Genomic DNA, 27,404 nt, shown 5'->3' with positions numbered 1-27,404 from the left:
ACACAATGATCAAGAAATTCCCATGATGGAAAATGTTGTTAAGCTCTCTTTTTGGCCTCTGGAGTACGGGGAAGAGGGGCAATTAAACCTTTTTAAGTGTTTGGAAAAAAAGAAGAAGCATTTTGCTGCACGGCATTTTGCTTTCTGAAGTATTCTCATGACATCTGAAGATATGACACAGGAAAGATATTTGTGTTTTAGCTGTGAAAAGTAAGGAGAAGGGGTAGGAAAAAGTCAGTGTAAACTTCATGCTGCCCCTTCAACTGTTTGACTCATGATGAATACATAGCTATAGTTGTTTAGGTTCACTTTATTACTTTCCATTGCTTTTGTCTTTTTAACATGTGCAAAATTAAGATATCAATCAATCAATATGGAATTTAGAGGTACAGTATTTCCAGTACAACTACAATTAATTTCCACTGGAAAAAATGTTAAACAACATATATCCACACCAGTAAAATTCACTATTTAAAACCCTCCTTACCAGAAGAAAAAAAAACATCTTCATAGAAACCATCATATGTGAACATGGAGCAGTGGCAGCCTAAAAGTTAAGAGTGGGAACGCTTAGAGGAGTAGCGTGATTATTGCCCGGATGGCCCCAAGAGCAACCTTCGCATGTTTGTACTGAGCAGCGTACTGATGTGAAAGTGCATTTTAAAAAATAGCTTTAAGTTAAAAAAAATAATAATAATAGCAACTAGTAGCTTAGCATACCCGGACTACTTCATGACAGCAAATGTGTGGTATAAAGATAGGCAGCTAGGCTAGGTGAGTAGCTCCATCCTCCAATTAGTTTACACAATATGCAGAAGTTTTATATCTAATATCATAATTTAGTAACTCTTAATATTTATACCTAATGTGAAGTACCGTGATGGTGAATGGTTAATGGATTTGAGCTTGTATAGCGCTTTTCTAATCGCTTTTTACACCGCAGGTCAAAGGACACTTCCACATGCGACTCGGGAGCTGGGAAGCCTCTCTCAACCTTTCGGTTGAAAGACGGCACGACTCTAACAATGATTTGGATTCAAAACATTCCATATCAGCAGCAGCTCCTATTTTAGTCAAAAATGCCTCAATAGCACTTAAAGCCGCCCATGTTAGATAAATGGTTGTGATTGTTTTTGACAGCGACAGTTTTTTCCTGTCCCCCGGCACACTAAGCTAACTTCTGTAAATAATTAAAGTTCTGAATATTACACATACATTTATCATTTGATATTTAAAAGTAATAACAATTATGATTTAGCCCTAAATACAATCCTAGATTTAAAATTGATTACCAGTGAACGTTCAGGTAAGATTACCTTTGAAGTCATCAGAGTTTTTTGTGTCTGTGTGCCTGTAAAATCTGTGTTTAATGTGCTGGAGTTACCATCCTCACCATGTAAATCCCTCCGAAGACAGCAGCCATGAATTTGCTGAGGAGAGCAGCACACAGGCTGGCGACATGAACGAATGGTCCCTGAGTGGCAGAATGGAGAGATATGAGCATGTTAGTAGACAAGATGTGACTGAAAGCCCCTTTTAGCAGAGACAAGAGGATGCTGCACTCCAGTTCAGGGGCATTATACATGATCCCTGCTTATATTTAGGTTTAGAAACATTATTACCCTTAAAATGGGACATTAGCAGTAAGTCACCTGATTAATTTTACACCCATGACTTAAGCACAATACCAGGGTAAGCACGATTTTTTAATCTCCTTTAATAGAAAAATGTGAATCTGAAATCTATCTTAAATTCTTTTTTTTTTTTTACAGCCAGGAAGACTGTGATGGAAAGAGATGTAGAGAGAAGGCTTTACCTCCTTCCCCAGGGGCATCCCACTGCCAAGAGCGCAGGTCAGACCGATGACTTTGGCCACAAACGTCTTAAAAGTCAGGTATTCCTTCAGCACCACCCCCCTCAGTATCGTCTTCATCTCAGGAATACCTGAACCTAGAGAGTAAAAAAGAAAGAGATGCCAGGTGGGATGATGGAGCGAAAGAAAAAGAGGAGTTGAAAGAAAGCAATTACAGACAAGCGGGATGAGGAGAATAAATGAGGAGCAAGTAGGGGAAGGGTGAGGGGAGTGGGGAGCTGATTGATATTCATATAGGTTTATGTATGCACATTGCATCAAAGGTATATTTTATGGATATCCTGCAGACTTGACCACAAAGAGGCGTACTGCACCATGTCCTTGGAGGACTTATGCCGCATTATAGGGGCAATTACAGTATTCAAATACAGAACAGTGACTATGAATTAGAGATAGGAATACATATGGCTTTGCATAAAAGGCCTAAGAGTGTATGTTTGTCCGTGTGTGTGCGTCTCTTACCCACAGCCTGAGGAGACAGTATCTGTGTGAATCCTGCTGAGAATGTGATGAGCACTACGGGGTAGGTGACCCAGGCGATGTACTGCAGGAGCAAGTTACTGTCCAGTCCCCCATACATCCACTTCTGTGCTGCACACACACAAACACACACACACACACACACACACACACACGCATACAAAGGTAACTTCTTCTCAGTATAATGCGGTATCAAACTAAGGAATTTGAGGATAGTTTTTCCAGTTAGTTGAAGATTTTCTGTGAATGTATTCATCTGATTCCTCTCCTCCCCATTAACTCCCTGTGACCTTTTGTCCAATTTTCATTTTCTCACCTCTGCCTTATTCATGCATTTTTATTCTTTCAGCAGCTCAGTTTCCTCCTCCTCCTCCTCACTCGTCATTAGGCTCTTACTATCAAATTTACCGGGACATAAAAGACAGCAGAGCAGTTGCTCCTGGATCAAGGGGAAATATCCAGATATGTCCAGAAATGCAACTGTTTAAAGCCTGCTTTTAACACCAGTTGTTATTTTCATGAAACTCTCAGTGGGTGATACATTTCAAAATTGGAGTAAAAGGGCTAAAAGCAAAGTAACAATTCTGACATTGTAAATTTACCACATGACAAGTAACATTGCTGTATTTACACAGCATCTAAGGCCCTACAGTAAACTCTTAAAGATCCAATAATATAATCATTTTCATGTTGTTAGTCTGTCAGATCTATAGAGTAGCTTTGCATGATTTGAAGCTCAAATCATCATCTTGTACTGGCGTCAGTAAAAGCCCTCATTTCAGCCTCTACCTGGAACAGTTCATTTCAGATGCTGTCTCTTTAAGACCCCCCTCCCCACATGCTCACTTTCTTCTGATTCACCACACATTGTTGGTTTCATATCGGGGAACAAGCTGGTATGTGAACTCAGCAGGCTTATCCGGGGATTACTCCAACATACTGTACGTTTTCACCATGAACTGAAACTTTGCCCACGTTTAGTATGGGCATCCAGCATTGTAACACTGAATGTGAGTTTTAAAATGGGGATCAGCATAATAGGTCAACTTTAAATATTTTTTTTATTAAAGACAACGGAGGCCTGTGAGGAAATTGTGGTCAGCCGTCTGTAGCGCAACAAGAACTCTGGGCATATTGCCACTTATTGCCAGTTAGAGGCGAGATTTTTACATCCCTTTTTGCACCTCGTATACAATGAGTAGCGCACAGAAGAGGCAGAATGGTGGAGCAAAGTTGTTCTTCTCCTGATCTGTCATCACGTGTGCACGTGAAGCTCCCGTTGTGTGTGTACACGCCATGCCTCTTGCATTTCAGAACGCCATGATGCAAAACGAAGCCTCACACTTGGACAGCATTATTACGCCCCCTTTGCAGATTCAATGTGTTTTTATTATAAAGACGTAATGACCTTGGATCTTTTTTTTATGGTGCTGTTGAAAGGTCGCAGTGTGTGAAGGGCTTATGAAAACAATGACTTCAGATGTGCCATGATGTAATAGCATCATGTTTTAAACCTGTCGGCTAAAATCAATACATTTGTCATATATAAGCTAGTTTTATGGATCACGGTAGCTGGTGCTTTTGAAAGCTAGCAAACACATTCACTTAGATTAAGGAGACCATATTTATACAACCCCGAGCTGGGAGCCTGAGTGTGTAAGCCTGCATTTCTATTGGGGACAATAATTTCCACACTTGCTAGTAACCTTTTCAGCACAATGGAAAACATGACAGCATTTTTTTGTTGTTGAAATAATAAAATAAAGAAGCACTTAATAACAGAGTCCTTACGACTCAAAGCTTAGAACCGGCCTTGACCACAACACATTGGTGGTCACATACTAACACATTAGTGCTGAATTCAAACATGTGGTTTATTGCTTATGTTTAATTTTGAGTTACGTGATAATGAATCTAAAACATGATCTGTGAAAGTGCTGAAAAGGAAGCTGTATAATGATCATTTTAGCTGAGTTGAAAGCAGAAAGACTTTCACCACTTGGCTGCCTCCGTGAGAACAGTCTATTTTCACTCCGCTTCTATCTCTAGGACTCCTCCGTCCCTCTCCTTGGCTCTTTCATACCTTCTTGGCAGAATGCGATGGCGTAGTCCATGACCCAGCTGACCAGAGCCATGAGCAGGCCCAGCAGAATGAGGAAGATCCAGTCCTCTCCCACCCGTGAGATCAGGAACTTCTGACAGCGAGACGCACACACTGAGGGAACAGAAATGGAGATCAAATCAAATGACAACCTGAGGACTGAATCATAAAGGTCTGCTTTACTGTACTGTCTAATAAATAAAATATATATATCTTTTAAATATATTCAGAGCATTTTATGAGACATTCTGAAAGATGACACATACGGAGTCAGTGCAAAGAAATAGGTAACAATAAGGGATCTAGTATGACCTGTTATAAAGCAAAACAAGACAGAATCAAGAGAAAATGAAGGTAGGTCATGGTTATAAATTCTACCATTACATTATAATCTATAACTCTGAGCTGGGTCATCTAAAAGAAGCATCACTGGACTCATTTCTTCATGTCTGTCTGCGGACATTGGCAAAGCCCGGAATTCACTTCCACATCCAGAGCATTCATAGATTGCTCGTCCCTCGAGAAGCTGAAATTGTGCTACTAACACATTTAGCAGATCCATATTTCAGGAAAATGCTACTGTTGTGACAGACACTCGTTTGACTTTCAAAAGGGAGACAATAACTTGTATGTATATTAAGGAGAAAGTAGGAGAGCAACAGATCTATGAATGACAGCAAAACAGCTGAGTGATAATGTTTGTGTTCCTTGTTGTTGGAGAGGGATCGTAACTAAATATGAAGGACTTACAGTTACTTTCATCATCATTCATCTGACATTAAATCTCTTCAGTTCAAAACAGTCCGGACACTATTTTCTGTTGTTAACCATGATGCATCAAAGAATAAAAAAAACATCATAAATTCAATTTTACAAAAGATGAAGGAAAGCACTAATACTATATATCCTTTTGGACAAAGACATTTTGATTGTCCCCCAACTGTACCTGCCATACACACACAAAAAAAGGGTTTGAATCCACTACTGACATTGTTCAGCAAAATACAAATGATATCTCCTGTTAGCATGTTTAAATGTACAAATACATCAGCCTTTTTGTATATCAATTGTTTTGGCCATAAAATGACCAAGCATTGCCTGGTTAATGCTCAAAGGCTTTATTGTTTTTTTCATTCATAAGGGCTCAAAAGAAAACTTTAAAATGAAGAGAAGCCTCAAAACTATTTCTAAAAAGGATTATATTCACATTTTGCTCCCCTTTTCTTTGGTCATGTCTTCATCAAAATGCTGCTTTTCTATACTTTTCAAAAACGTGTCACATCTGTGACTATGTAACATATTCAGAAGTTCAGAAAACTTCATATTTTCTATTAAGGAACATGTGAAATAAAGTGTCTTGTTTAAACGGCCTTGCTACTGAGAAAGTGTTTAAATTCTCTGCCAGAGGATTCAAGACTGGATCCACTTTTAAATCATCACTAAAAACTTCCTTTTATCTTAGAGCTTTCTCTTAACTTCTTCTTTTACTGTATATATTTATCTTCAATGTTGTTAGTTTTTATTTTTGTCATTAAAAGAAACCAGAAACAATACAATAAATGACAAGAAGTCAGACATTGCAGCGGCCTGTCTGGTTCAGGATTCAGGTCACAGTGTGGAGGCTGAGCGTCCAGAGGGATGTGGGGCACAACTGTGTGCATGACCGGTCAAGCTGCCCAGCCTCCAGGCCACCTGCTCGATGGCAACTTTCCAACAGAGGACGTAAAAAAAAAAGGCACATAAACATGCACAGACATTTGCAGACAAACCATTTAATCACAGATTCAAAATAAAATTAAAAAAAGTCACCCATTACAATTAAAAGTGAAATATATATATATGTGGATTAGACTGCCATTTTTCACTAGATCTAGGTTTTAATTGGATTAATTTGACCTGCAGAAACCTACCATTTCCTTATTTTTCTCTGTTTATGTCTCTCTCTCTTCTCGCCTGGCACCTGCAGAGCTACATACTTGCATGTGCATCTTGGCTCACACTCTCATCCGCAGGCTCAGTGGTGTCCACAGATGTCTGCTCTTGATCCCGTAATAAAAATCCTACCCATGCCAGACTTTTTTCTGCACTTCTCATATCCCTGTATTCTTGCATCACATGAAGCCAACAAGCTGTAATCAGTTATAATAGGTAAATGAGGATGTTTTTCCACCTATAAGAGCCACTGAATGCAAAGCCAAATATTACATTTGCTATGATATATTGAAGCTGATTCTTGAAGTATCTGAGAGTCAGATATGTGAGTAATGTAACAGCTATAATACCGCAGTGAGATTCACTCTGGGGGTCTAAATAAACACAGTGAGGTAGTACATGTTTTTAGCGCTACATCATGACCAGCAGCAGAGCCTTTGACAGTATGTGTAGGCTGCCTTGTTCAGAAGCTGCGGCTCCAAGCTGAAACACTTGTAGTCCATCACCCACAAAGATGATGTTCCCACACAGATACTGTAGATACATGTGACGAAAAAAACACACAAAAACTCCCACTTCCAACAAAACTGTGGGTTCTCTCTTTACAGAACAAGACAACAGCACAGCCTGTCCAGCCTGAGCGTCTATCTAAAGACAAGTCTAAAAATACAAACACCTCTTGATCTACGAGCGTACACTGCACGCAGACGGCCTGCACACAAATCACTCCGGCTGGCTCCTGATCTGAGGGTGATTGTTTTAAATGGCTGCCATTACAGCCAGCAAGGGAGCCAATATAGAGTGGCTTTCACCTATGGTGCAATTTATGGGGCTTTAATCAGATCACTAGTCACAAGGGCAAAGAGGCAGAAACTGATCCTGGAAAGGGGCTCGCTCACTTGTGAAAAGCATGCAAGGACTACCACAGTGTCTACTGTATTTCTACTTTTTCTATCTAAAAGTGAGCATTTTAATATCAGTTTTAATGTGGGATATTTTCCCAACTAATGGAAAAATCTTTTGTAGAGCCCGACTGATTATTCAGCCAGCCGATAGTATCGGCCGATATTAGTGGCTAAAGTATCAGCCAATATTATCACAGACATGTGCCAAAATTACGAGATTTATTTACCAGTCAAATATAATTTCATTTGAGTTTTATTGTTTTACACTAGCAGTTCTCTTTCACCAGCAGTGTGCTCCTTGTCACCACAGCCAGTCCCATTTTAGTGCTTACAATATTAAAGTATGATGTGAAAACAGATTCAGTTAGCTACACCATATATCTAAACTTGAACCCTGTTACTTGTGGTCATATTTTTTGTTAACATTTTGGCAAACTGACATCACTAAAAGTAACCAAATCAGCTCTGAGTAATTCCCATATGTGATTTTCACTTGTGTTCACTTGGATTGCTTTGATACTGAGGAAATCACTGGACCCCCCCCCCCCCCCCCCGAAAATGTCAATATCTATTTAGAAAACTCAACAGATAAAGACACATATTTTTTTAACTAACAAAGTATTTACTTTTATATCATAGAAGAGGAAGAAAAGAGCCAGCTTATTTTCCTATTAAAGAAGATGGAACCAGTAGATATCTGGTATAAAGAAAAAAGACAAATAACCAATTTTCTTTTAGAGCTTGCATAAAATGTAATGTTAAGAAACCATCATAATCTAAAGATCAACCACTCAGGTCCAGCTCCCCTTTTTCCAACATGTTATCTCAGCGTCATCTAGTACTATTTTATCAGGGAAACAATTTGGGTTTAATTTATGAAGACATCCATATTATTATACAGATGATTCAAATGAGAGTAGCTTTTTGTAATACTCACCATGAGAAAATGACATTGTGGATTTGTCTATCTATTCACACTGTCCTTGTGTGAGTGGATAATCTCTAGACGTCAGTGTGAATTGTATTTTTAAAGGGATATTTCTACTGCATTTCTACTTTGGCTTAAACGCCCGTCTAAGAGCATTTCTGCTGTGTTGATTTTCTTTACCATGCATTTCTGAGGGTTAAGATTTAGTACAAATAAAAATACACAGACGTGCACATTTTGAGTCCGCAGACACAAACACACACAGTCCGAGTCTGTCACTTTGCTGTTCCTGATCAGATCAATCTGAAGAGGAGCTCTCTTCTGGTGCCACTCTTTAATCTGCACTCATCTGTGAGGACGAGACATCTGACAATTCAGATCAGATTGACTCACACAGAAAGAAATGACCTGCACAAACACACACACACACAAACATAAACACACACACACACAGGCCACTGGTAGCCAGCAGATGGGGCTGTGTTAGTCTGACATTGAGATAACCCTGGTTGGCTAAAGGTCATCGCTCAGATCAGACACACAAGAATAATTCTACATCCCTTCCTTCTCCCTTGTGTCAGGAATCAGCTCCACTGTACTTTAAGAAATCAATATTTTCACACACCTTTCACACTCACTGAAGCATTGCATTCTACTACACAAACACACACAAACACACACACACACACACACTCACACTCACAAGGACCACTTAGTTTATGAGCACTGAGGCCTCCTTTTGTCTGACCTTCACATCATGTCAGAACACTTAAGTATCTCCAAACGTTGTCCCTGCTATCCTGTTCTGATGAAGATTTATTGCTTTTGGTTTATCAACACTTACAGTGGCACTTTGCACAGGGGTCTTTCTCGTACTCCAGCAGGTCTGCAGCACGGCTACGGACGCTTGTGTTCCTCCGCAGTCCCCCGCCATCCCGCACTCCTCCATCCCGTAGGCGGGCTGCTTCCTCTTTGGCATACACCCCCAGCTCCTGGGTGTAGCGCCCATACATCTGTGTGTGTAAAGGCGGGGAAAAAAAAAAAAAGAGCTTTTATAAAAGGTGGTGCAAGTGGGAGGCAGGGAAAGAAATGTCAGTGGGATGTTGCAGGTAAAATGTATACAGCATGGGGTCACAGTAAAGATAGTCTGAGGTTCACACTCAACGAGAACAGAACCAGGTTCAAACATTCACTTTATGCAACATTTATATCCACATCTTTTAAGAGGAAGAAAAAGTCCACTCAGCTTTTACAGAATGGACTGATTTCTCTTCAGACAGATGAGCAGACAATAAGCTCCACCTGTCAGCTCCCAGCTGATTAACCCTGCAGGGCTGCCACACTATTGACTCCTAACGATGGGAGGCGGGGTTCTTAGCAAACCACAAACAATCAATCATGTATAAAGCCTGCTTCTGAGCTCTGGGTGTTGTTGTCACAGTTTGAGCCAGTGTGTAATTTTTTACCACCATAATGGAGCCCTTCAAGTGTCTGTTTGGTGTTGTGTTGGTTGTAGTTTTGGTTTGTAATGGATCTTCCCAGCCGCCTCACTGGGCGCTGCCTCTGCAGCAGCAGCAGCAACCTTTTCATCCGCCTCAGCAACAGTCTCATGTCTCTGCTCCTGCAGCTCCCTTTGATAAGTGCCAGGTGGAGGAGGGCGAGAAGATCCAGTGTGGGACTCGAGATGTCACCGCTGAGCAGTGCGCAAACATAAACTGCTGCTTTGATGGCCAGCAGTGCTACTATGGGAAAGCAGGTGAATGTGCCCACTTTAGTTTCTAGTGTCTTTTCTACATGGTAAGCGTGAGCTAGCTTTACTAATGTAACAAATTCACCTTTCGCTGCTCTCCCAGTAACTGTGCAGTGTACCAGGGATGGCCAGTTTGTGGTGGTCGTGGCTCGAGACGCCACTGTGCCCCTCATCGATGTGGAATCAATCAGCCTGCTGGAAGCAAACAACCCTGCCTGCGCTCCTGTCGCATTCACTGCTACGTTTGCCATTCTTCAGTTCCCTGTGACTGCATGCGGAACCAAACTCAAGGTGCTTGCAGCCGTCTTTGTTTCAGTCAATATGAGCGATTTAGTCCAAAATCTTTCAATCACAGCAATTGTGATTTGTGAGGGATCCAAACGTCACATTTGTAAAGCTTGAAAAGGTGTTTGACTTGCTATATGAACGACATATTCTCAATGCTTTGGTGAACAAATTTTGCATTCAATGAATGTTCTTCCAACAGGAAGAGGAGGGTTATGTGGTGTACGAGAACCACATGTCGTCCTCGTATGAGGTGGGAATTGGACCCAGGGGCTCAATCACCCGGGACAGCCATTTTGAGTCAGTGTGTTAATCGATCCTCCGTTTATTGCTTGTGTGACCCTGTGAGGTCTCCTGAGCTGTAAAGTCCTTTTTACGCTCTCTCTGCAGGTTATTGTTCCAGTGCAGGTATTCTAGCACAGCTGTGGAGGCCCTTGTCATGGAGGTGAACGGTGTTCCTCCACCTTTGCCGGTTGCTGCATTTGGACCCCTGAGAGTGGAGCTTAAGTTGGGCAATGGAGAGTGCCACACAAAGGGCTGTGTGGAGGGTGAGTGGCTTAAGAGGGCTATAGCAATGCAAGAACTCAGTATATGGTGGTATGCTAAATCTGTGCTTCTACGCTTGCAGAAGTAGCAGCGTATAGCTCCTTCTACACTCCAGCAGACTACCCCATCACTAAAGTGCTGCGAGACCCTGTCTATGTTGAGGTGAACATTGTGGAGCGATCTGATCGGAACATCTTCCTGAACCTGGAGCACTGTTGGGCCACTTCCACCGCCAACCCTGAGAGTCATCCACAGTGGGACCTTCTGGTTGATGGGTATTTACACATTGAATCACTCACACAGTTTAACGTTTTGGCTTGTATAGTTTCAGTGCTGCATAACATGCGCCCTTGTCGTCTCCAGGTGTCCTTACCATGATGACCGTTATCTGACCACAGTGGTGCCTGTTGACAGCTACTCTGGGCTTAATTACCCCACGCACCACAAACGCTTCATTATAAAAATGTTTGCGTTTGTAGACCGAGACTCCTACACCCCTCAGAAAGACACGGTACAGTCAAATCTTTAAACTGCAACATACCCTTAAGTGACTATTCTGCCACCAAATATATAAATAACTTGAACTCTTGATTTCAGGTGTTCATCCATTGTGCAACAGCAGTGTGTTATCCCAGTAGCACTTACTCTTGTGAACAATCGTGCCATAGACAACGTGAGTAATTTCTTCACTGTTAAATGTGATTAACCTTATGCGCTCACTTTATAAAATTTGGTCTGAACAGAGTCATTCAGAGTTTGGGGATTCCAGCATTGTCCTGTCCCTGTGTTGTGCACTGAACAGAATTGTCGCAAGAATCAAACCATGGCTAAATGAGTTGCACTTCAATCTCTGGCCATACTACTGTAAACATAAATGCCACAATGATTCATATTGAAGTTTAAAACTCTGAAGGTAAAGAGAATTTTGCAACAGAGAAAAATTGTTATAGTTGACTAAATCCTTGCATTGGTGGATATTGAATTGTGACCCATTCTGGCTGACTACTTCAATTAAATCAAAACATGTGACATTAAATGATCTAATTCCCCCCCCTTTTTTTTTTTTTAATACAGGAAGAGCTGCAGTAAGGAAAGTTTCCTCAAGTCAAGGGGCTCTAGTATCAAGCGGAGAGGTGATCCTGACTGAGTAGAAGACTAAATCTTCCCCTCATGCCAAATGAAAGACATGACAAGCACCTGCATCTGGACTTAACTTTTAATAAAAGCTCATTACAACTGGGTCAATGTCTGAATTGTTCTTTGAAGGTCACTGGCTGTACAATTTTTGCTGAGATGGCGTTTGTGCAGAGGCACAGTGTAGTAATGCAACCCCTCTAACACTGCTGAGGAATCACAAGGTCTAATTACAACTGGATACTTCACTGCATGGAGATGTGAAAATGACCAGTAAGTCATGCATATACTAGTTAGCAGCTGTGAAAATGAAAAGTTGAGATGATGACTCTCACTGTAAAGACAAAGCTTGCAGTGCTAGTGGCATGAACATGTTTTACCTTCTCAAATACTGATCTCTTTCTGCCACATTAAGATGAGCATCACGACTCCTGCAGGCGCAATGCTGTTCTCAGTTTCTCCGCTCGCTCTTCATTATTTTTTGATGCCAGTCCCTCTAGGTTTCTGTGTTTGCTACAACTTGCAACATCTCTCCCCACTGCTCTGCGCACTACCTCCTTTTGTCCCACTCACATTCCTCCATCTCCCTCCCCCCCCTCATTGAGATGGGCATCACGACTCCCAGAGACTCGCTCTTTCTCCTCGCATGAACAGGCGATGCAGAGCAGCCGTGCAGTTTCAGTCTGACAGAAAAGGGAGCCATCCAGTCAGGATGCTTATATCCCTCCACTTCAACCTGCTGGACTGTGTTAAGTAAGACATGGCTATACGTCACATTCGAGCAGCAGAACGGCCTAATATATTAGCTGCATCCCAGAGAAATCAGCTGACAAACACTAACAGCTGCTGCTAGACAACCCATAATGTCAGGGGGCGTGAAATATAAACATGTTCTGCCGCTGGTTAGACGCTCAATTAAAGCGAACCGGTGGATGCAGACGGAGCTGGTGTGTCACGTTTAAAATGACTCTTAAACACAGCCGTCTATACTTTAGAACAAAAGATTCCTGATCCAGTCTTTCAATAATGGAGAAAAAGGAGAAAATTGCATTATTGCTACTTTGCCTCATGGCTACATTCCCAGTTCATTTTCTTACATTAGAATGTGTTTGGAGAAAAATAACCTTCCAGTGAAACTTGGAAGGCTGTCTAGTGTAGATTTAAAAATAAAACACTACCTGCTCAACAATGTTGCCACCATGTTTAAGTAAAATGACACCCAAATTAGCCAATCACATTGTCTAACTATATTCTTGTCATTTAGAGATTTGCTTTGGTAATGCCCTTTCAATTGAAAGCTCAGTGACATTGACAAAGGGAGCTTAACCCAACAGAACTGCACCAGAAATATCTTGTTGACATGATAAAATGCAAGCCTCATTGGTTGTCCCTGAAAAAATGGCTCGCTTCATTTTCACTATTAACAATGAGCCCTCAAACAATCATTCTTGGGGAATTAAAAAATGGATTTAGTATTTTAAACAGTTATTTTGTTGGGTAAGAGATTTATTTTTCAAACTGAAAGAAAAAGAATGCTTGACATTCCTTCATTTTCTCTGTTTTGAAGCATTATTTTAGGTTAGAGGGCATTATCGCAACTAGACATGGGAAAACTGAATGATTATGAAATAAGATGGGATGCACTAAGGCCATGCTTAGTTTGTGATGTGTAAGTAATATGTGTGTCTTGTGTGTATTTTCTTATTGTCACTAAAAAATCCAATAAAAATGTAAGCCTGTTTATAAGTATTAGTCCTCCAGAGGAATTAGAAATGATGTTTATGTGAAGTGTTTACTCTTTGTCTTTGTGCTTAGATTCATTAACTTTCAAATCAATTGTGTATTTCTGCAAATGCACAGCCTCCCACTGCTAATCTGATTCATTCATGATGGTGGTGAAGTGCAGCAGGTTTACTTTAAAAGGGTTTGTTTAAACGTAAAATCTCTTTATAATAAGACATCTAGCTTATTTTAAGAAAAAGAAAATACTAATATCCTGCTTTTTTTTACACAGTAGAAAAAAACCTCATACAGACTGAAATACCCCCAAATGACACCAGTTTAAAGATCACTCCACTAATTATTCATCCAAAGAGATTCATTAAAGATGTGTATGTCTTTCCTAAATTAAACAACCCACATCTGTCAACTTCTGAGGCTCTTGACCAGTGAAGTAATGCATGGAGGGACGTGACACTCTTGGCTTTCCTGGTTGGTAACTGGTCTACATTTAACCCTCACCACTCTGGAGAATTACAATCTATTCAAAGCAAATTTAAACTTCTAAGGGAATCTTGACATCAAATTTTCCTGCTTCTACACTTAAAATACATGCACTAACCCACTACCAGCACCAGACAATCACCCACTAGGAGTATAAACATGGCGTGTTACTGTTTCTTTCTTTGGCCTGTGTGAAAGCAGTCATCAACCATCTGGAGCACGGACCCCTGGGGAAGTAGCAGGAGGGGCCTTGTGGGTTAAAAGAGCTGTTTTGTGTAACCAGTGTACGTCCCATGTGACCATCGGTATGTACATTAGTCAGTTCACCTCCTACATCACAAACCCCTCTGCACCAGTTCAAGTCCTGCCTCCCACTGTTCGCTACAGACTGGTTATTTGTAGATTAAATGCCTGCGGAGAGTAGCTTTCAAATTGTCGTCAAAATGGTTTAACAAGGTCAAAAAATGTGATTTTTAGACCATCATGGACAGGAAAAAAAAGCAGAAAATCTAGATTTGGACAACGACAAAGCTTGCCAGCCAGCTTTCACGGCTGACTGTGATGGACTGAGTCATCCATCAATCATTCAAAAATGGCTCACAGCATAAATCTCCTACTTAATATCTTCTAATTGAACAATGTCTCATTATTTCCATCTAGAAAACAGTTCAGAAAAAGAAATAAAGAGCATTCCCAACATAACTTCTTATTTGACAGTCCATTCATTCTAGGAGTATACATCAAATGAATCCCCTCTCTTGAGATTGTAGAAAAATCTGCAACATTGTAGTGAATTCAGTCAGTACAATATGATAAGATTTAACATATTTGACACATTTTGACTTCCTCTTCACTGTTGCTGGATGTGTCAAGCCCGTTTGCAATCAGATGGACACGAGAGCTCCTGAAAATGTTGGATTCCCAAAATTGTTTATTTTCAGAAAATGCTGCACATACATGATCAGATGATTTTCAATTGATTTACCGTTTGTTTACGCTAATATTTAAGACCGGGAATGAATCAAGCTGCCTTTTTCAGAACTGACATTTGGTCTTCAGTAGCGGTGTAAAGATAAACTGAATCGGTTCCACAGAGGCCTGAATCAGTAAAATTGTACAACGAGCAATTGGATGGCCCGGTTTCAATAACCTGATAACCTGTTAGCTCCTGTTAGTCAACCCTATCCTCGATTACAGAACCATTACATTAGCTTGGAACTTCATTCCTGGTTAACATTACATTTTCTAGTAATTTTTTTCCAGGGTTGTTGAAATGAATCATTTCTACGATGCATCGCGATGCGCATGTAGACGATTCTGCATCTGTGCCGTGACAGAACATATTGATTATTGTACCTATATTTATTTTGATAAACAATGTAAGGAAGCTGATGTTGATAATGACTTCTAAAGCACTTTCTAAATAATAAAAAAGGAATTTCATATTTGTCTGACTGCTTGTCTTCACTGATGGAAAAAAAGTAGCCATGTGCAGTAATATAGAAAACTGAGGATGGTCCCATGGTGATGCATCGTGATATCAAATCGGTCCGCGGAGGACTGGATAAGTGAAAACGTACAACTGCATACTGTGTTTAGCGCCTTAAATCTTTCTCTTTTTACCTTTCTCGAGAGTAATGCAAAGCTAAGGGGGCTCGCCAGTTAGCTTAAGTCAGCTCCCAGGGAGAAACCAACGACGTCCCATATCTCCGCAGCGTTTTGCAGTTCTCCACTTCAGAATTGAAGTCATGTAGACTTAATATGAAGAAAGGTTTGACATAACTGCATGTCACTATGCAGGTGTCACTACATTTTTGATTTATAAGCTGTCGGTAGGCCTGGACAGACAGAGAATACAACGAAAATGAGTCTAATTGATATGTGACAACTTTCCAGCCTCCAGCCTATACTGCTACATCACTCACTTTGCCACCTTGCTCTAAGTCAAACCAAGTGCAAGCTTCGCACAACAGATGAAATAAAAAAGTCCTTTATTATTCAGCAGTTCTCAGGGCTCTGTGGGATAATTTATTCACTGTCAAGATACAGCAAGGAGAAATATTTGACACTCTAATGATAAAGGCTTCAAACATCTAAAACTTTTGTCCTTGCTGTTTTTTTATTTATTCATATTATTCATAAGAAGATTTTTAATTTTGTCTTTACAGTGTGTCAGAGTGAAAGGAGCCATCATCACTGCAGAGGCATAGATTGATGATTTAGACCTTTAATTTCCTACATATTGTTGAGGAGGTGTGATTACTTGAACAAGATTCCTAGTGGGTATTGAGGAGACCACCAGGGTAATAACAGGAAGACCAAAGCCTTCGGACTAATCCTGAGTCCTGAACCCTCCAGGGACAAGACTGAAAATTAAATTAGAGGACAAAATGACACATTTGACTCCTGCTGATGTCTAATATATAGTCTGAGGCTGCTTTTTGAATAGTTAACTAAGCCACAGCTTATAGGCTGCATTAAGGAGAAAAACCTTGATGCAGACTGGTGCACACAAGTAAATACCAAAAAGGCAAGCACACACACACGCACGCACGCACGCACACACACACACACACACACACACACACACACACAAAGGACAGAGGAGTGCTGGGGGTTGATGTCAGAAAAACTGAAGGATCAAGCAGAGAGGGTGACATGTTTTTAGAGAAAGACTTGAGGCAGGGGAGCAGGTTTTTTTCTACATCACGGCACTATTACAAAGATATGTTTGCAAAAAGAGAAAAAAGAGACAAAACAGCACAAAAGTCACACAGAGATAAGTCACTGGTTTTGTCAGTGGCTACACATGATTCAAAGAAATGAGAATATGTTATCTTAACTGAGGTGTCATATACATTTGAACAATAACCAATCCCCGATTAAAATGTAAAAAGATGACTGGACCTAATTTTGGTTTGCAGTACTTGTACTATCTTTAGTATTTCCACACAAAAAAACATGAACATTTGCTCATATTTTGTAGTTGTGGGTTTCATTTGGTGGCCCATGTGTTGAAGGATAACAAGTAAAACACCACAGCATCATCCAATGTTACTCGCTATTATTTAATTACATTTAAAGAGGACATATTATACCCCCTTTTCCACCTTTTCAAACAGTCCCCTGTGGTCTAAATGAAACATCTGTGCCGTGCTTTGGTCAAAATACAACATGAATCATGCACCAGAGGAGGTTTGTGACCCTGTATAAACCAGCTCTCCCAGAACTCTCCATTTTGGTGTGTGTGTCTCTTTAAATGCAATAAGCCCCTCTGAGTTTCCCCGTTAGACATCAATTCTCTGTAGCGAGACTAAAAATGGCAGAGCTGCGCAAAAGTTTTGTCCTAGGCTGGGGATGGAGTCCATTTGTGCGCAAAATTTCTGACTGAGCAAGAGAGAATGTTACTCGCTAATCCCATTACTCAATGCAACAACATGATCACTTTTCCTGTTTTCTATTACATCAAGAAAGCAGCTCAGTCACTTCCTAAAGAAAACCGGGTGGAAAACACTGTGTGAAATCAGTCAACTTGACTTTGCTGTTGTAATTTTCACCAGTTAATGTAAAATAAAGTGGTTTGATATATCCGATGTTTCTATTGAGTTGTTTGTACCATTTCACTCCTCTAATGTCTATGACAAATATATCTTACATCATCTCACCACTTTAACCAATGGCTCTGATGTATTTAAAACATCAACCAAACTGACTAAATGATCATCTGTTGTAATTAAAGAGCGCAGACAGTTATTTTAAAGTCACACTGGCTCTGTTTTAACCAACCCTTACATTAATTTAAAGCGACTGTCTGGAAATTGTGCTTTCAATATGAAGAATGCCAACATGATAAGTTTGAGACAAAGGCATCCACTCAGTGAAGATTGATACAAAGCTGTTACTAATCATTGTTGAGAAAACAGCTTATTTTTATATAGACCATTCCTCAAGCTTCTGTAGACATTGCCAATTAGGACTTTATTTATATCGCAAACAACCAATTTGTTTGAGATACAAATCTACCAGGCTCAGCCCGCAGCAATGGCGCATATCAGAGTTGTGCATCACTTTATGTTTGAGTCGCGTAGGTCAGAATCAGTAGAGGCAGCAGGAGCCCTGCAGTCTGAAAGGTGTTCTTTACAGGTTGTTACTGAAGGGTGAGTTACAAAATGCTTTGCTATCCATTTAATAGTGAGCAGTGGGAACGCACATGCAGCCATACACTTTGTAAGAAGTGGATAAAGCCGCTCTGTTTCTGTAGTGAAGGAAATGCAGAACTGCTTTCTATTTTCATTCTTTTTAAATGCCAGCCAGGGGAGACTCCACTGGTTTGAAAAAAAACCCCATCTGATTGTATGCAACCAGACAAGAACACAACCCTACTTCTCAACTTATTTATTTATAAACATTCTCCCAATTAGTTGGCTCAATAACTACTTTTAAGTTGTCTTCAATACAGCATGGCATTCATTTTTAATGATAAAGTAAAGAGGCTCAATTCACTTTTACCGCTGTTTATTTTGCATTAACTTAAGGCATTCCTGTTTGGTCTATTTTAGATGCTTTATAGATTTTATCTGTCTGCAATCTCTGCAGCGGCTCGTTCTGCGGTGTGCAGGTTACAGCACAATTTGGAAGTGACAGGACCTTAAATGGACTCAAGCCAGTTTCTGTGTGAGAACAGACAGAGTGCTGACTATGAGGAACTAAACCCCCTGAAGAGACACTGTGCGTGTGTGAGTGTGTGTGTGTGTGTGTGTGTGTGTGTGTGTGTGTGTGTGTGACAGCGACAAGAGAGAAAAAGATGCTGAGAAGCACAAAGAAATGTATGAAAGTCGAATTCTGTTCGCATATCTTTTAAGTTTTCTTCATAAAGAACAAGACTCTTCACATGATAGCTGCACCAAATGGCAATGAGATGTACACTAACAAGGTTTAATCCTTGAAAGTGATGGCAGTAAAATTGCTGACAGCATGCTCATATTTAACCATCCCAACTGGTCTGGGACACTCTGTACACTAAACAATACAACCGAGAGGAGAGAGAGAGAGACAACAGATCTCACAGAACACTTTTCTGTTCAAAGAGTCCTTACTAACTGCTGTTCAGGAGACAATCTGTGTCCGAATGCTGCATTGTGCAAGCCAACAAGAATGAAATACAAGTATGTGTAATCAAACCCATGAACTGGAATAAAGTATACAAAGGTGCAGATGATTCAGACATGGATCATTTTCTTTTAAATATTGTTGTGGATGTAAAAATCACAATAGACTACATTTATATGGGCAAACTAGCCACCAAAACTAAACATTAAGATAATATAAGATTGTGTAAGCCTTTCCTGCAACACAATTAGCAGCTTCTTTTACATACAGGTTTGTTGCAGTAGCCTTAATATGCTTGTCTGCCTCAGTTGAATCAGTTGTATCTGTGAACAGATACACAGGAGTGCTGTTATTGATGGGAACAAACACAAGCATGCGTACGTTGAAAAACGCAGCAGATTGTATATATCTGCGGTGCTGCAGTGCCCTGTGGCGTGGGTTGGGGGTGGGGTTGGTGTGAGTGGAGGTGTGGGCTGGCAGCTTTTCCTCTTCAGGTGGAGCATGGCTTCGATGCCTGCGGCAGTCAAATCTTCAGGGCCTCCTGCTGCTGGAAGGACATATAACATGCCTCCTCTAACATCTGCTCTGACAGACACTTAAGCCACACGCGTTGAAAGGTGCGCATGTGTAGATGCGGAACCACACCCACCTACACAAACGCACACACAGAGGATAAATGCACATGCGAGACCTATGGAGCACACTTGCCCACACGCTTCTGACAGGAGAAAACACATGCACTAGAAAAATGCCCGTGACACATCCAGACCTCCCACACCTCTGAAAAATGTGAAAAAATCTTTAAATTGAAGGTAGCAACACTTCGACACCAAGGCACAACAGCTCCAGTCTCCGCCTTTTCCTTGTAAGCCCATGACCTGCGTCTTCTCCCCTTTACCTGCTCCATCCCTCCATTCCCCACGAGACAGCAAGAGGGCACACAGTCTGCGTTTATTCCCCAGGATGCACTGCATCTGACGGCCATTGGGCCAGCAACCCATGCACAATAGCCTGGTTGCTTTCAGACTGTCTGTGGCTACTCAAAGGATCCTGCATCTCCACACGGAAACCAGATAACATCTGCTGTGGAGACAAAGATTCCCCACACTCTTGATTCATTGATGGTTAAAAATAGCCTGTTTATTCTCCATTTTTACTCTTCCCTTTCGATAATGAGTTCAGAGTTTAGAGAGGAGTGTGAAATGCTTTCTAGGAAATCTGTTTGCTGCAGTGAAAGAGAGTATACAGCATCAGAGCTGCTGTGCAAACCATATTAATGGATGTCATTAACATCAAATAATTGTTTTCTTTACAGATGATTTTCTTCAGGTGGGAATGTAATCACGGCCACTTGCATTGTAATTAAATCCATTATACAGTCGTTTATGATACCCACCACATTTTATCTTAATGGATTGTCACAGAAAGCTCTTTGTTTGAAAAACTTGAGTATAAACAGGAGATAATTGTCGTTCTAATGTATTACTAAACATAAAAGTAACTCACGTGGTTCCACTAACTTGCCAGATATGTATATAGACACTAGAGGGAATTGGCTGCTTCTCTTTCCAGCACAGTTGCTCTGAATGAGAAAATGACATTTCTGTGCTGGAAAAGTTATCGGATTGATCTCCATTTTTCTCTATCTATACTCCGTGTCATCTGCACAGTCCTGCTGCAGCACAAGTGGATCTGTGCTGCCGAACCTTAAGCAATCACATAACTGAAAATCTTCTGAATCTTGCTGAAGGCAAACAATGAAACACAGAAGATCCCTTTGTCAACATTAGAATCCAATTTTAGACTGCAGCTATAAGGCGGCTATACGACAGCAAGACACGCAGAAAGCCTTTTTTTTTTTTTGTCAGATTAAGCTCTACATGTCATTCATTTTTCTTTGAGGAATACACAGACGCTGGCCTGTGGGAAGGTAATTGATGAATAGTGCTGCCACTTTGCTCTTAGAGAAGTATCAAGACACAAGCTGCACAATTGCTTGCACGTGCAAGAACACAGGCACACACGTCTATTTTTGGGATAATGGACTGATACGCAGGCAGTGAATGATAAAGCCACTGATCTAAGAGCTATGGTCAACGCAACAGGGAGAGGGGGGCAGACAGCACGTTCCAATCTTCAGAGACTCTGACTGCCATTTTACATTGCTATTGATCTTTGACTCTGAGACACACTGCTCTGCATCGATCTTTACACCATGGCAAGAGCGGAAAACACCTCAGTACGACTTGGGCCCATCACAGCTGAAGGAAGATGGCGCGACTGATAGCTTGTGCACATGTGAAAATGCACCCTCATGCACGGACACAGAAAGAAAAGAGGAACAGAGACAAGGGCACTTGAATTCTGCTTGCATTGCGGTCCCTTTATCTGAATATAGATATCCCTGCATATGGTGCTCCGGGGCATCACTGTCAGTCCAGCTATAACATGAGTGAGGAAAAGTGGTGCATGGAGCAATTAATATTCAGAGACACTTCACTATTTGGTTCACACATAGAGTAGAGATTCTCAAGCAAACAGGAAAAGGATGAGGTGGAAGAAGACAGAGTAATATAGCTATTGGGGGTGGTTGGAGAGGGCAAGGAGGGACAAGGTGTGCAGGAGAAACAGAGGAGATATTGTAGACACAGGACGTGAGCAAAATACATGGTAGCACGGTGAGCAGAGTGAGACTCTATAATCTTGTATTTCAAGGGTATTAAAACAAAATAAAGACGATAAAGTGATCAGAGATAGCCATATATGCACTTCTTCAGGCTGAACAAATTAATCTGACATGGTTTGGTGAATTCTAATTTGATAAGAATTAATTATTTAGATGGGCAGGACGGAGGCTTAGAGTGATGCAACACCTGTGGATCAACGTGAATGAAGAGAGAGAAAGTAGGAGGGAAAAGCAGACGTAAAGACCCTCAAATAAGCGAATAAAGTCCCTTTTATGAGGAATGTTTGACTCCTATCTGAATACTCATGTAGCCCACAATGAATCGAGCTACACATGGTCTCTTTCTGTTCTCATACAGGACACAGTTGAGCAACCAGCTGCTCCTATCCTCCGGCCGAACATCCATGACAACACTACATCCCCGACACTTGACGCAAAGCACCTTACACGACCCCGTGCGCAACTCACCAAAGTTTGCTGATACTGAAGCGTCCGATCCTCGGCCTTATCCTTCACCATTGTCGCAGTACCCTCATTAAGACACCAAAAACCAAGCCTGTCAGAAGCGCAGGTCGCCCGCGACTTAATCTGTGGATGCAGAGGAGGGGGAGGAGGAGGAGGAGGAAGAGGAATGGGAGGAGGGGGACTCGGCAGCGCGGAGAACGGCCATCACATGAGCAGAGAGTAACAGGTCTCTGATCAAAAGCCCTCTTGCATGCTGCAAAGCGCCACTGCTGCAACCGATATATGAATGAGTGTGTATGTGTGTGTGTGTGTGTGTGTGTGCCAGATGAGGGCTGTGTGAGCAGCGCCAGTGCGGTTTGACTGCAAAATACCGCCTCCCTCCTCCTCCACTCTCACCGTGCTGCCGTCTCTCTCTCTCTCTCTCTCTCTCTCTCTCTCTCTCTCTCTCTCTCTCTGTGTGTGTGGACTTAGTGGACTTGGTGCTCTTTTTATTGTGAGCTCTCGCGCGGAGGCATGTGCAGGTGCAGGGACTCTTTGGACAAACTGTCATGTGGAGGGTTTTTGTTTTTCCTGCGTGGTCATTCTGAAGGACTCAGCTGTCCTTCGCTCAAGATTTTTGAGTCATCGCTGGCCCTGATTGAGTGTGATGAGTAATTCACAGGGTGAGGCCAGTGTTCGGCAGATTTACTGCGCTGTCAATGTCAGAAAGTTATCAGTGATAGCCTCATATTAAACTATCGTTCTGAAAGGGCTCGAGTGTGGAGCCAACAGGAAATAGGCTTCTGAATTGAAAATCGTCACAAGTCATTGTCTCAGTTGCTTCAGCTGTAAAAACCAGTTTAGCTTATCTGTGTTTCTTTATCTACCTCTTTTATAGGTTAGTGTCTGATCCTGGCTCCTCTATGCCCCTCACTGCAGCATTCCACGAAGTACAAGCTGAATGGATAGCTGCAAGTCTGCACTTTATGGATTTGATTTTTGTTCATCTGAATAAAATGTCTTCTTTTTCAACTTGTTGATCTTTCAGTAAGTTGATCTTAAAAAGGAACTCCAATATAATACTTAAAAGATAGGCCTATAGACCAAATGGATGTCACCGAACTAATAGAATCAAGGCAACATCAGAAGTTCTGACCAACTGGCTATCCACACACTGTATATTATTTTTTTTTCTCAACAGAGAAGAGCAACAGAAAGATTGAGTTGTACTGCATTGTCACCATCCTGTGAGGGATTTCAAAGTGCCATCTTAATGACCCGGTTAGAGTGCATATAGGAGCGATCATCTTTGGGAAGAACGATTGGTTTGTCCCTCTGAGTTTCAGCCTTGTATTAAGAGTTGCTTGAACTTCAAAAAAGTTTTGTCCGTGCTGCCTTTACTTTTTAAGTTGACTAAATTTGAGATAAGATGACATAAATGTGTATTCATTCAAAACAAAGAAACTCTTAGTTTACTTAAATTATTACAATTAATTTATTCATGGCTATACATGGACCTTCTGTGAGATGACAGCAGTAACCACTGCTCTATGTAGCCACTTCCCAAAATGTCATTTTAATTATTATAGGCATATATTTTTATCTGAAATGTGTTAAGCCCTTGTAACTCTAGTGCAGGGTATTATCCTCCTTCATTTTGGGATCTAACTAATCTGAGTAGAATCCACCGTACTGTGTCTTCAGATCTACTCCTTTGATAGCACCCTTCTCCAGATGGTTGGCTATGTCTTGTTCTTTTGTGAGTGCCTGAGCCTTTGCCTTTTACTTCAGTCAGAACTAAAGATTATGCCCTTAGGAAAGTGTACTCACTACCCAAAGGCTAGGATTGACACCACCACCCCCACCCCCACCCCCCAAGGCTGGCAAGGTGCTTATATGTCTAATTAACTAGTCTCATTAACCAGGATTTCATGCTCCAGGGCGCACCATGCAGCTGGGCTTATCATCTTCCCTGGAACTGCCAGAAGAGTGCAGAGGGCCTGAAAACCTGAGTGAAACTGGGAACTGCACCAGTCATATACCTGTGAGTCAGGTTAAGCGTTAAATGTAAATGCCTACCCATGACATGGCTAATATATGGGAAAGATGGTTACAAGTGTCACAGTGTCAGAGCACATGGGAGGTCAGATCATTGCAAGACTGTAGCTTTAAGAGTGCAAGCTTCAGGTCTCAAGGCCTCAGTGGGTGTAAAAAAAAAAGACAATTGAGCTTTTTACTATAATAAATGGGACATAGGCCTACTAAATAAGCAGAGTTTCCAAACTGAAATCAAGTCACTCTTCATCCACATCCATCAATACTTTATGAAACTAGGGAGCTCCTGTTGCATGCTATGTTGATTGAAAGCACTCACCAGAGAGTCAGTATAGCCAGTATGCCTGTCTCAACAAGTGGAAACCCTCAATGTGCTGCATTAAACAAAATAGGATACCTAAAAACTGTTTCCCTTATTAAATTCTTTACTTCTTCTTTTACTGTTATGAGTGTAACTGATATGCAAGTCGCTACATGCAAAAAGGCTTAGGCGTTGCACCAGTTAACTTAGAAAAAGACCTGGAGAAGTACTCACTTCACTTTTTACCTTTACAGTGAGTTGCTGTCATGCTGGTCGCAACAATTGAATATGCTTAGCATCACAGCAGTACACCTGGAAGGAGACCAGGAAACGTGCTACCTATGCTGACTTTAAGTGTTTGATTGCAGCCATGGGGAAGGAAAATCAAGTTCTGTGTAGTTCCAAGGCACCTGTATTTCAGCAAGCAAACTGCTATCTTTTTCCAAAGCTTCAATTACTTAAGGTCACACGTGATGTCAAATAAAATACTCGATAGCACCAATCGAGCCAGTGTAAAGCACATCCTCTGACAGTCAAGAAGAAGAACAGACATAAAAAGAATCTTTACAGAGGAGATTGCATCTGACACTGAAAGCTCACACATGAAGGATTTTTCCATTCTCACATCCTTTCCTTCGATGACACATGTATTGCAATACTGTGAGCATCTCTCTCTGGGCTTTTACTAAAGCCTTTTTGGAGGTGATACTCACTGACAGCTAAATTTGTTGCACTGTAAGATGCGGCGCCAAATGAGACTCACACCTGAGAGATAACCACTGTTGCAAGGATTCACTGCTGCTTTTTCAGGAGCCAACTCCCTTCATGTTTCCAAGACTCCCATGGTTAGATGGGAAATTCAGGAAGTCCGAGAGAGTTTATAACCTTCTTAGATCAAATTTACTTAACTTACCAATCTCATTGTGTCAAAACTGTTCAACCAAAACAATTTATCCAGCTTTGAACTGATGGAATTACATTAAACAACTAATATGGTCACAGGCCAGCAAGCATTTGAATATCCAACTCTCTGATGCTTCACAGGTTAAAAGACTTAATACCTCTGGGAGTCAAAGCCCTCTAACTGGCTGTCAGATAAAACAGTTCCTGCACGAACGTAGCCGATTGGCTGTTGGCAGGGAAACCAGTTCAAAGCAAAGTGTTGGACCACAGGCACCGGAATGAGGCAGGCCCTCTGAGACCACTGAGTGATGGGAGGGATTTCAATCAAAAGCACTCTCTCTCTCAAAAACATAAAATGTTGTCATTCGCCTCATTATTTATGCAATACAGGTACATGTGCATTCACAGTCCTGCAATCTATTCTCATATTTCTCCTCCTCTTATAACTCATTTAAAAAAACTGTCACCAGCTTCATCTTATTATGGAGCTTGCAGCAACAGACAGGCTATAGGCTGCTGTGGACCTGGAAGTAGGTGCTCTGCAGCCCCAAGCCCCAGCACACTGACCCATATCTCTCAATCTCCACAGCAGGAGTCTTTAGACATATATCACCCACCTCATGGAGGCTAGTTTGGTACAAAACTACAATGGGAGAAAAACATGTAGTCCTATATCCTGTCCTTTGTGACAATGAGGAGGAAAAACAACAGTGCCCTGTCTTAAGAGACTTTTACATCCACATGTCTGGAAAGCATGGGAAAATGATCACGTGTTTTTGAGACTATAAGGGTTTTAAAGAATTTAGGGCTTGTAACAACTTAGTAAAGTTTTGAGCTAGATTTGTGTTCATCTTAATTCATTTAAAGTTATGTTTTAAAATCAAGGAGATCAGAGGAGTAATCTCTGACATTTACTTACCTTTTTATTTACCGGCTTAAAAGTAAATAATTTGCACATATTTTGCTGAATTATATCAACAGTTTTACAAGGCCTTTCATTCTTTGACGCACAACATTAGGGTATACAACCATTCATTTTGTTGTATGCTTTACAAGTTTCATAATTACCAGTCTTTAGTATTAATAGTTAAGAGAAAATAGGAAAGTGCTATGTGAAAGCACTAACCACACAAAAATACAAGAGAACACCTTACACAACTCAATCAGACCTTCAATTGCCATTTGCCCTTGAGCCTGTCTTGGTAAAGTTCAAGAGAATCATAGATTTGAAACCTTGGAGAGATAACAGAATAGTGAGCCATCTTGTCAGGACGCAGCATACTTACGGTTTCCCCTGAGTCTGCTTTTCTCCTCTTCTTTTTGACCCTCCTCCCCGGGCTACGGATTCCAAAACGTCAGCTTTGTCCCTCCATGGCGCCTTGGCGGAACGATGAATGGGAGAAAGGGGCAAAGAGCTACAGGTTGCAGCGCAAGGCTTAATGGTGATGTCAGGACGATTCAGGATGAATCCCGGTGATCACACGTCCCTCTAATGAAGAGAAATCTTAATATGTCCGGGAGACCGGCCTGTTGCTGATACGCAATCCATACAGCACTGCAACAAAGTTGTCGACACGGCGCGCAATTACTGGTTTTGCGCCTCGTTTGAGCAGCGCGCAGCGGAGCTGAATTCTGCTGGCGTGCTTTGGAGAACAAGAGCGACCGCAGCCGGCCGTCTGTGAGCGAGACTGCATTGGACTGTGGGGAAAAAAAAATAACTCTATAATAAGATGCTACAGGCTCCTCGTC

At 41.3% G+C, this 27,404-nt stretch overlaps 2 protein-coding genes across 2 annotated transcripts in view; one reads left to right on the top strand and one right to left on the bottom strand.

Moving 5' to 3' along the window:
- The window catches only part of clcn2a (chloride channel, voltage-sensitive 2a), a 40,354-nt gene extending 17,542 nt beyond the window's left edge, over positions 1-22,812 (bottom strand). The window contains exons 1-6 of the mRNA XM_061044687.1: positions 22,421-22,812; positions 9,064-9,232; positions 4,437-4,568; positions 2,336-2,464; positions 1,817-1,950; positions 1,394-1,474 (exon numbers count right to left, since the gene is read on the bottom strand). Coding sequence (XP_060900670.1) covers positions 1,394-1,474; positions 1,817-1,950; positions 2,336-2,464; positions 4,437-4,568; positions 9,064-9,232; positions 22,421-22,471 — 696 coding nt within the window. The 5' untranslated portion in view covers positions 22,472-22,812. The remainder of the gene's footprint in view (positions 1-1,393; positions 1,475-1,816; positions 1,951-2,335; positions 2,465-4,436; positions 4,569-9,063; positions 9,233-22,420) is intronic.
- On the top strand, positions 9,647-12,045 carry LOC132979143 (zona pellucida sperm-binding protein 4-like). The gene is made up of 8 exons (XM_061044682.1): positions 9,647-9,975; positions 10,073-10,260; positions 10,457-10,554; positions 10,645-10,802; positions 10,883-11,075; positions 11,164-11,311; positions 11,398-11,473; positions 11,875-12,045. The coding sequence occupies exons 1-8, from the start codon at positions 9,693-9,695 to the stop codon at positions 11,949-11,951; spliced, it is 1,221 nt and encodes a 406-aa protein (XP_060900665.1). The 5' UTR covers positions 9,647-9,692; the 3' UTR covers positions 11,952-12,045.
- Positions 22,813-27,404: the final 4,592 nt, after the last annotated feature.

The sequence above is a fragment of the Labrus mixtus genome, chromosome 8 (assembly GCF_963584025.1).
Source record: "Labrus mixtus chromosome 8, fLabMix1.1, whole genome shotgun sequence".
NCBI lineage: Eukaryota > Metazoa > Chordata > Actinopteri > Labriformes > Labridae > Labrus > Labrus mixtus.
Note: the sequence above shows the minus strand (reverse complement) of the source record. Positions and strands in the feature narration are given on the sequence as shown.

Coding starts and splice junctions, on each gene's coding strand:
- LOC132979143 (XM_061044682.1), top strand. CDS start 9,693: ATGGAGCCCTTCAAGTGTCTGTTTGGTGTTGTGTTGGTTGTAGTTTTG. Junction 9,976..10,072: donor GTGCTACTATGGGAAAGCAG/GTGAATGTGCCC, acceptor CTGCTCTCCCAG/TAACTGTGCAGTGTACCAGG. Junction 11,076..11,163: donor TGGGACCTTCTGGTTGATGG/GTATTTACACAT, acceptor TGTCGTCTCCAG/GTGTCCTTACCATGATGACC.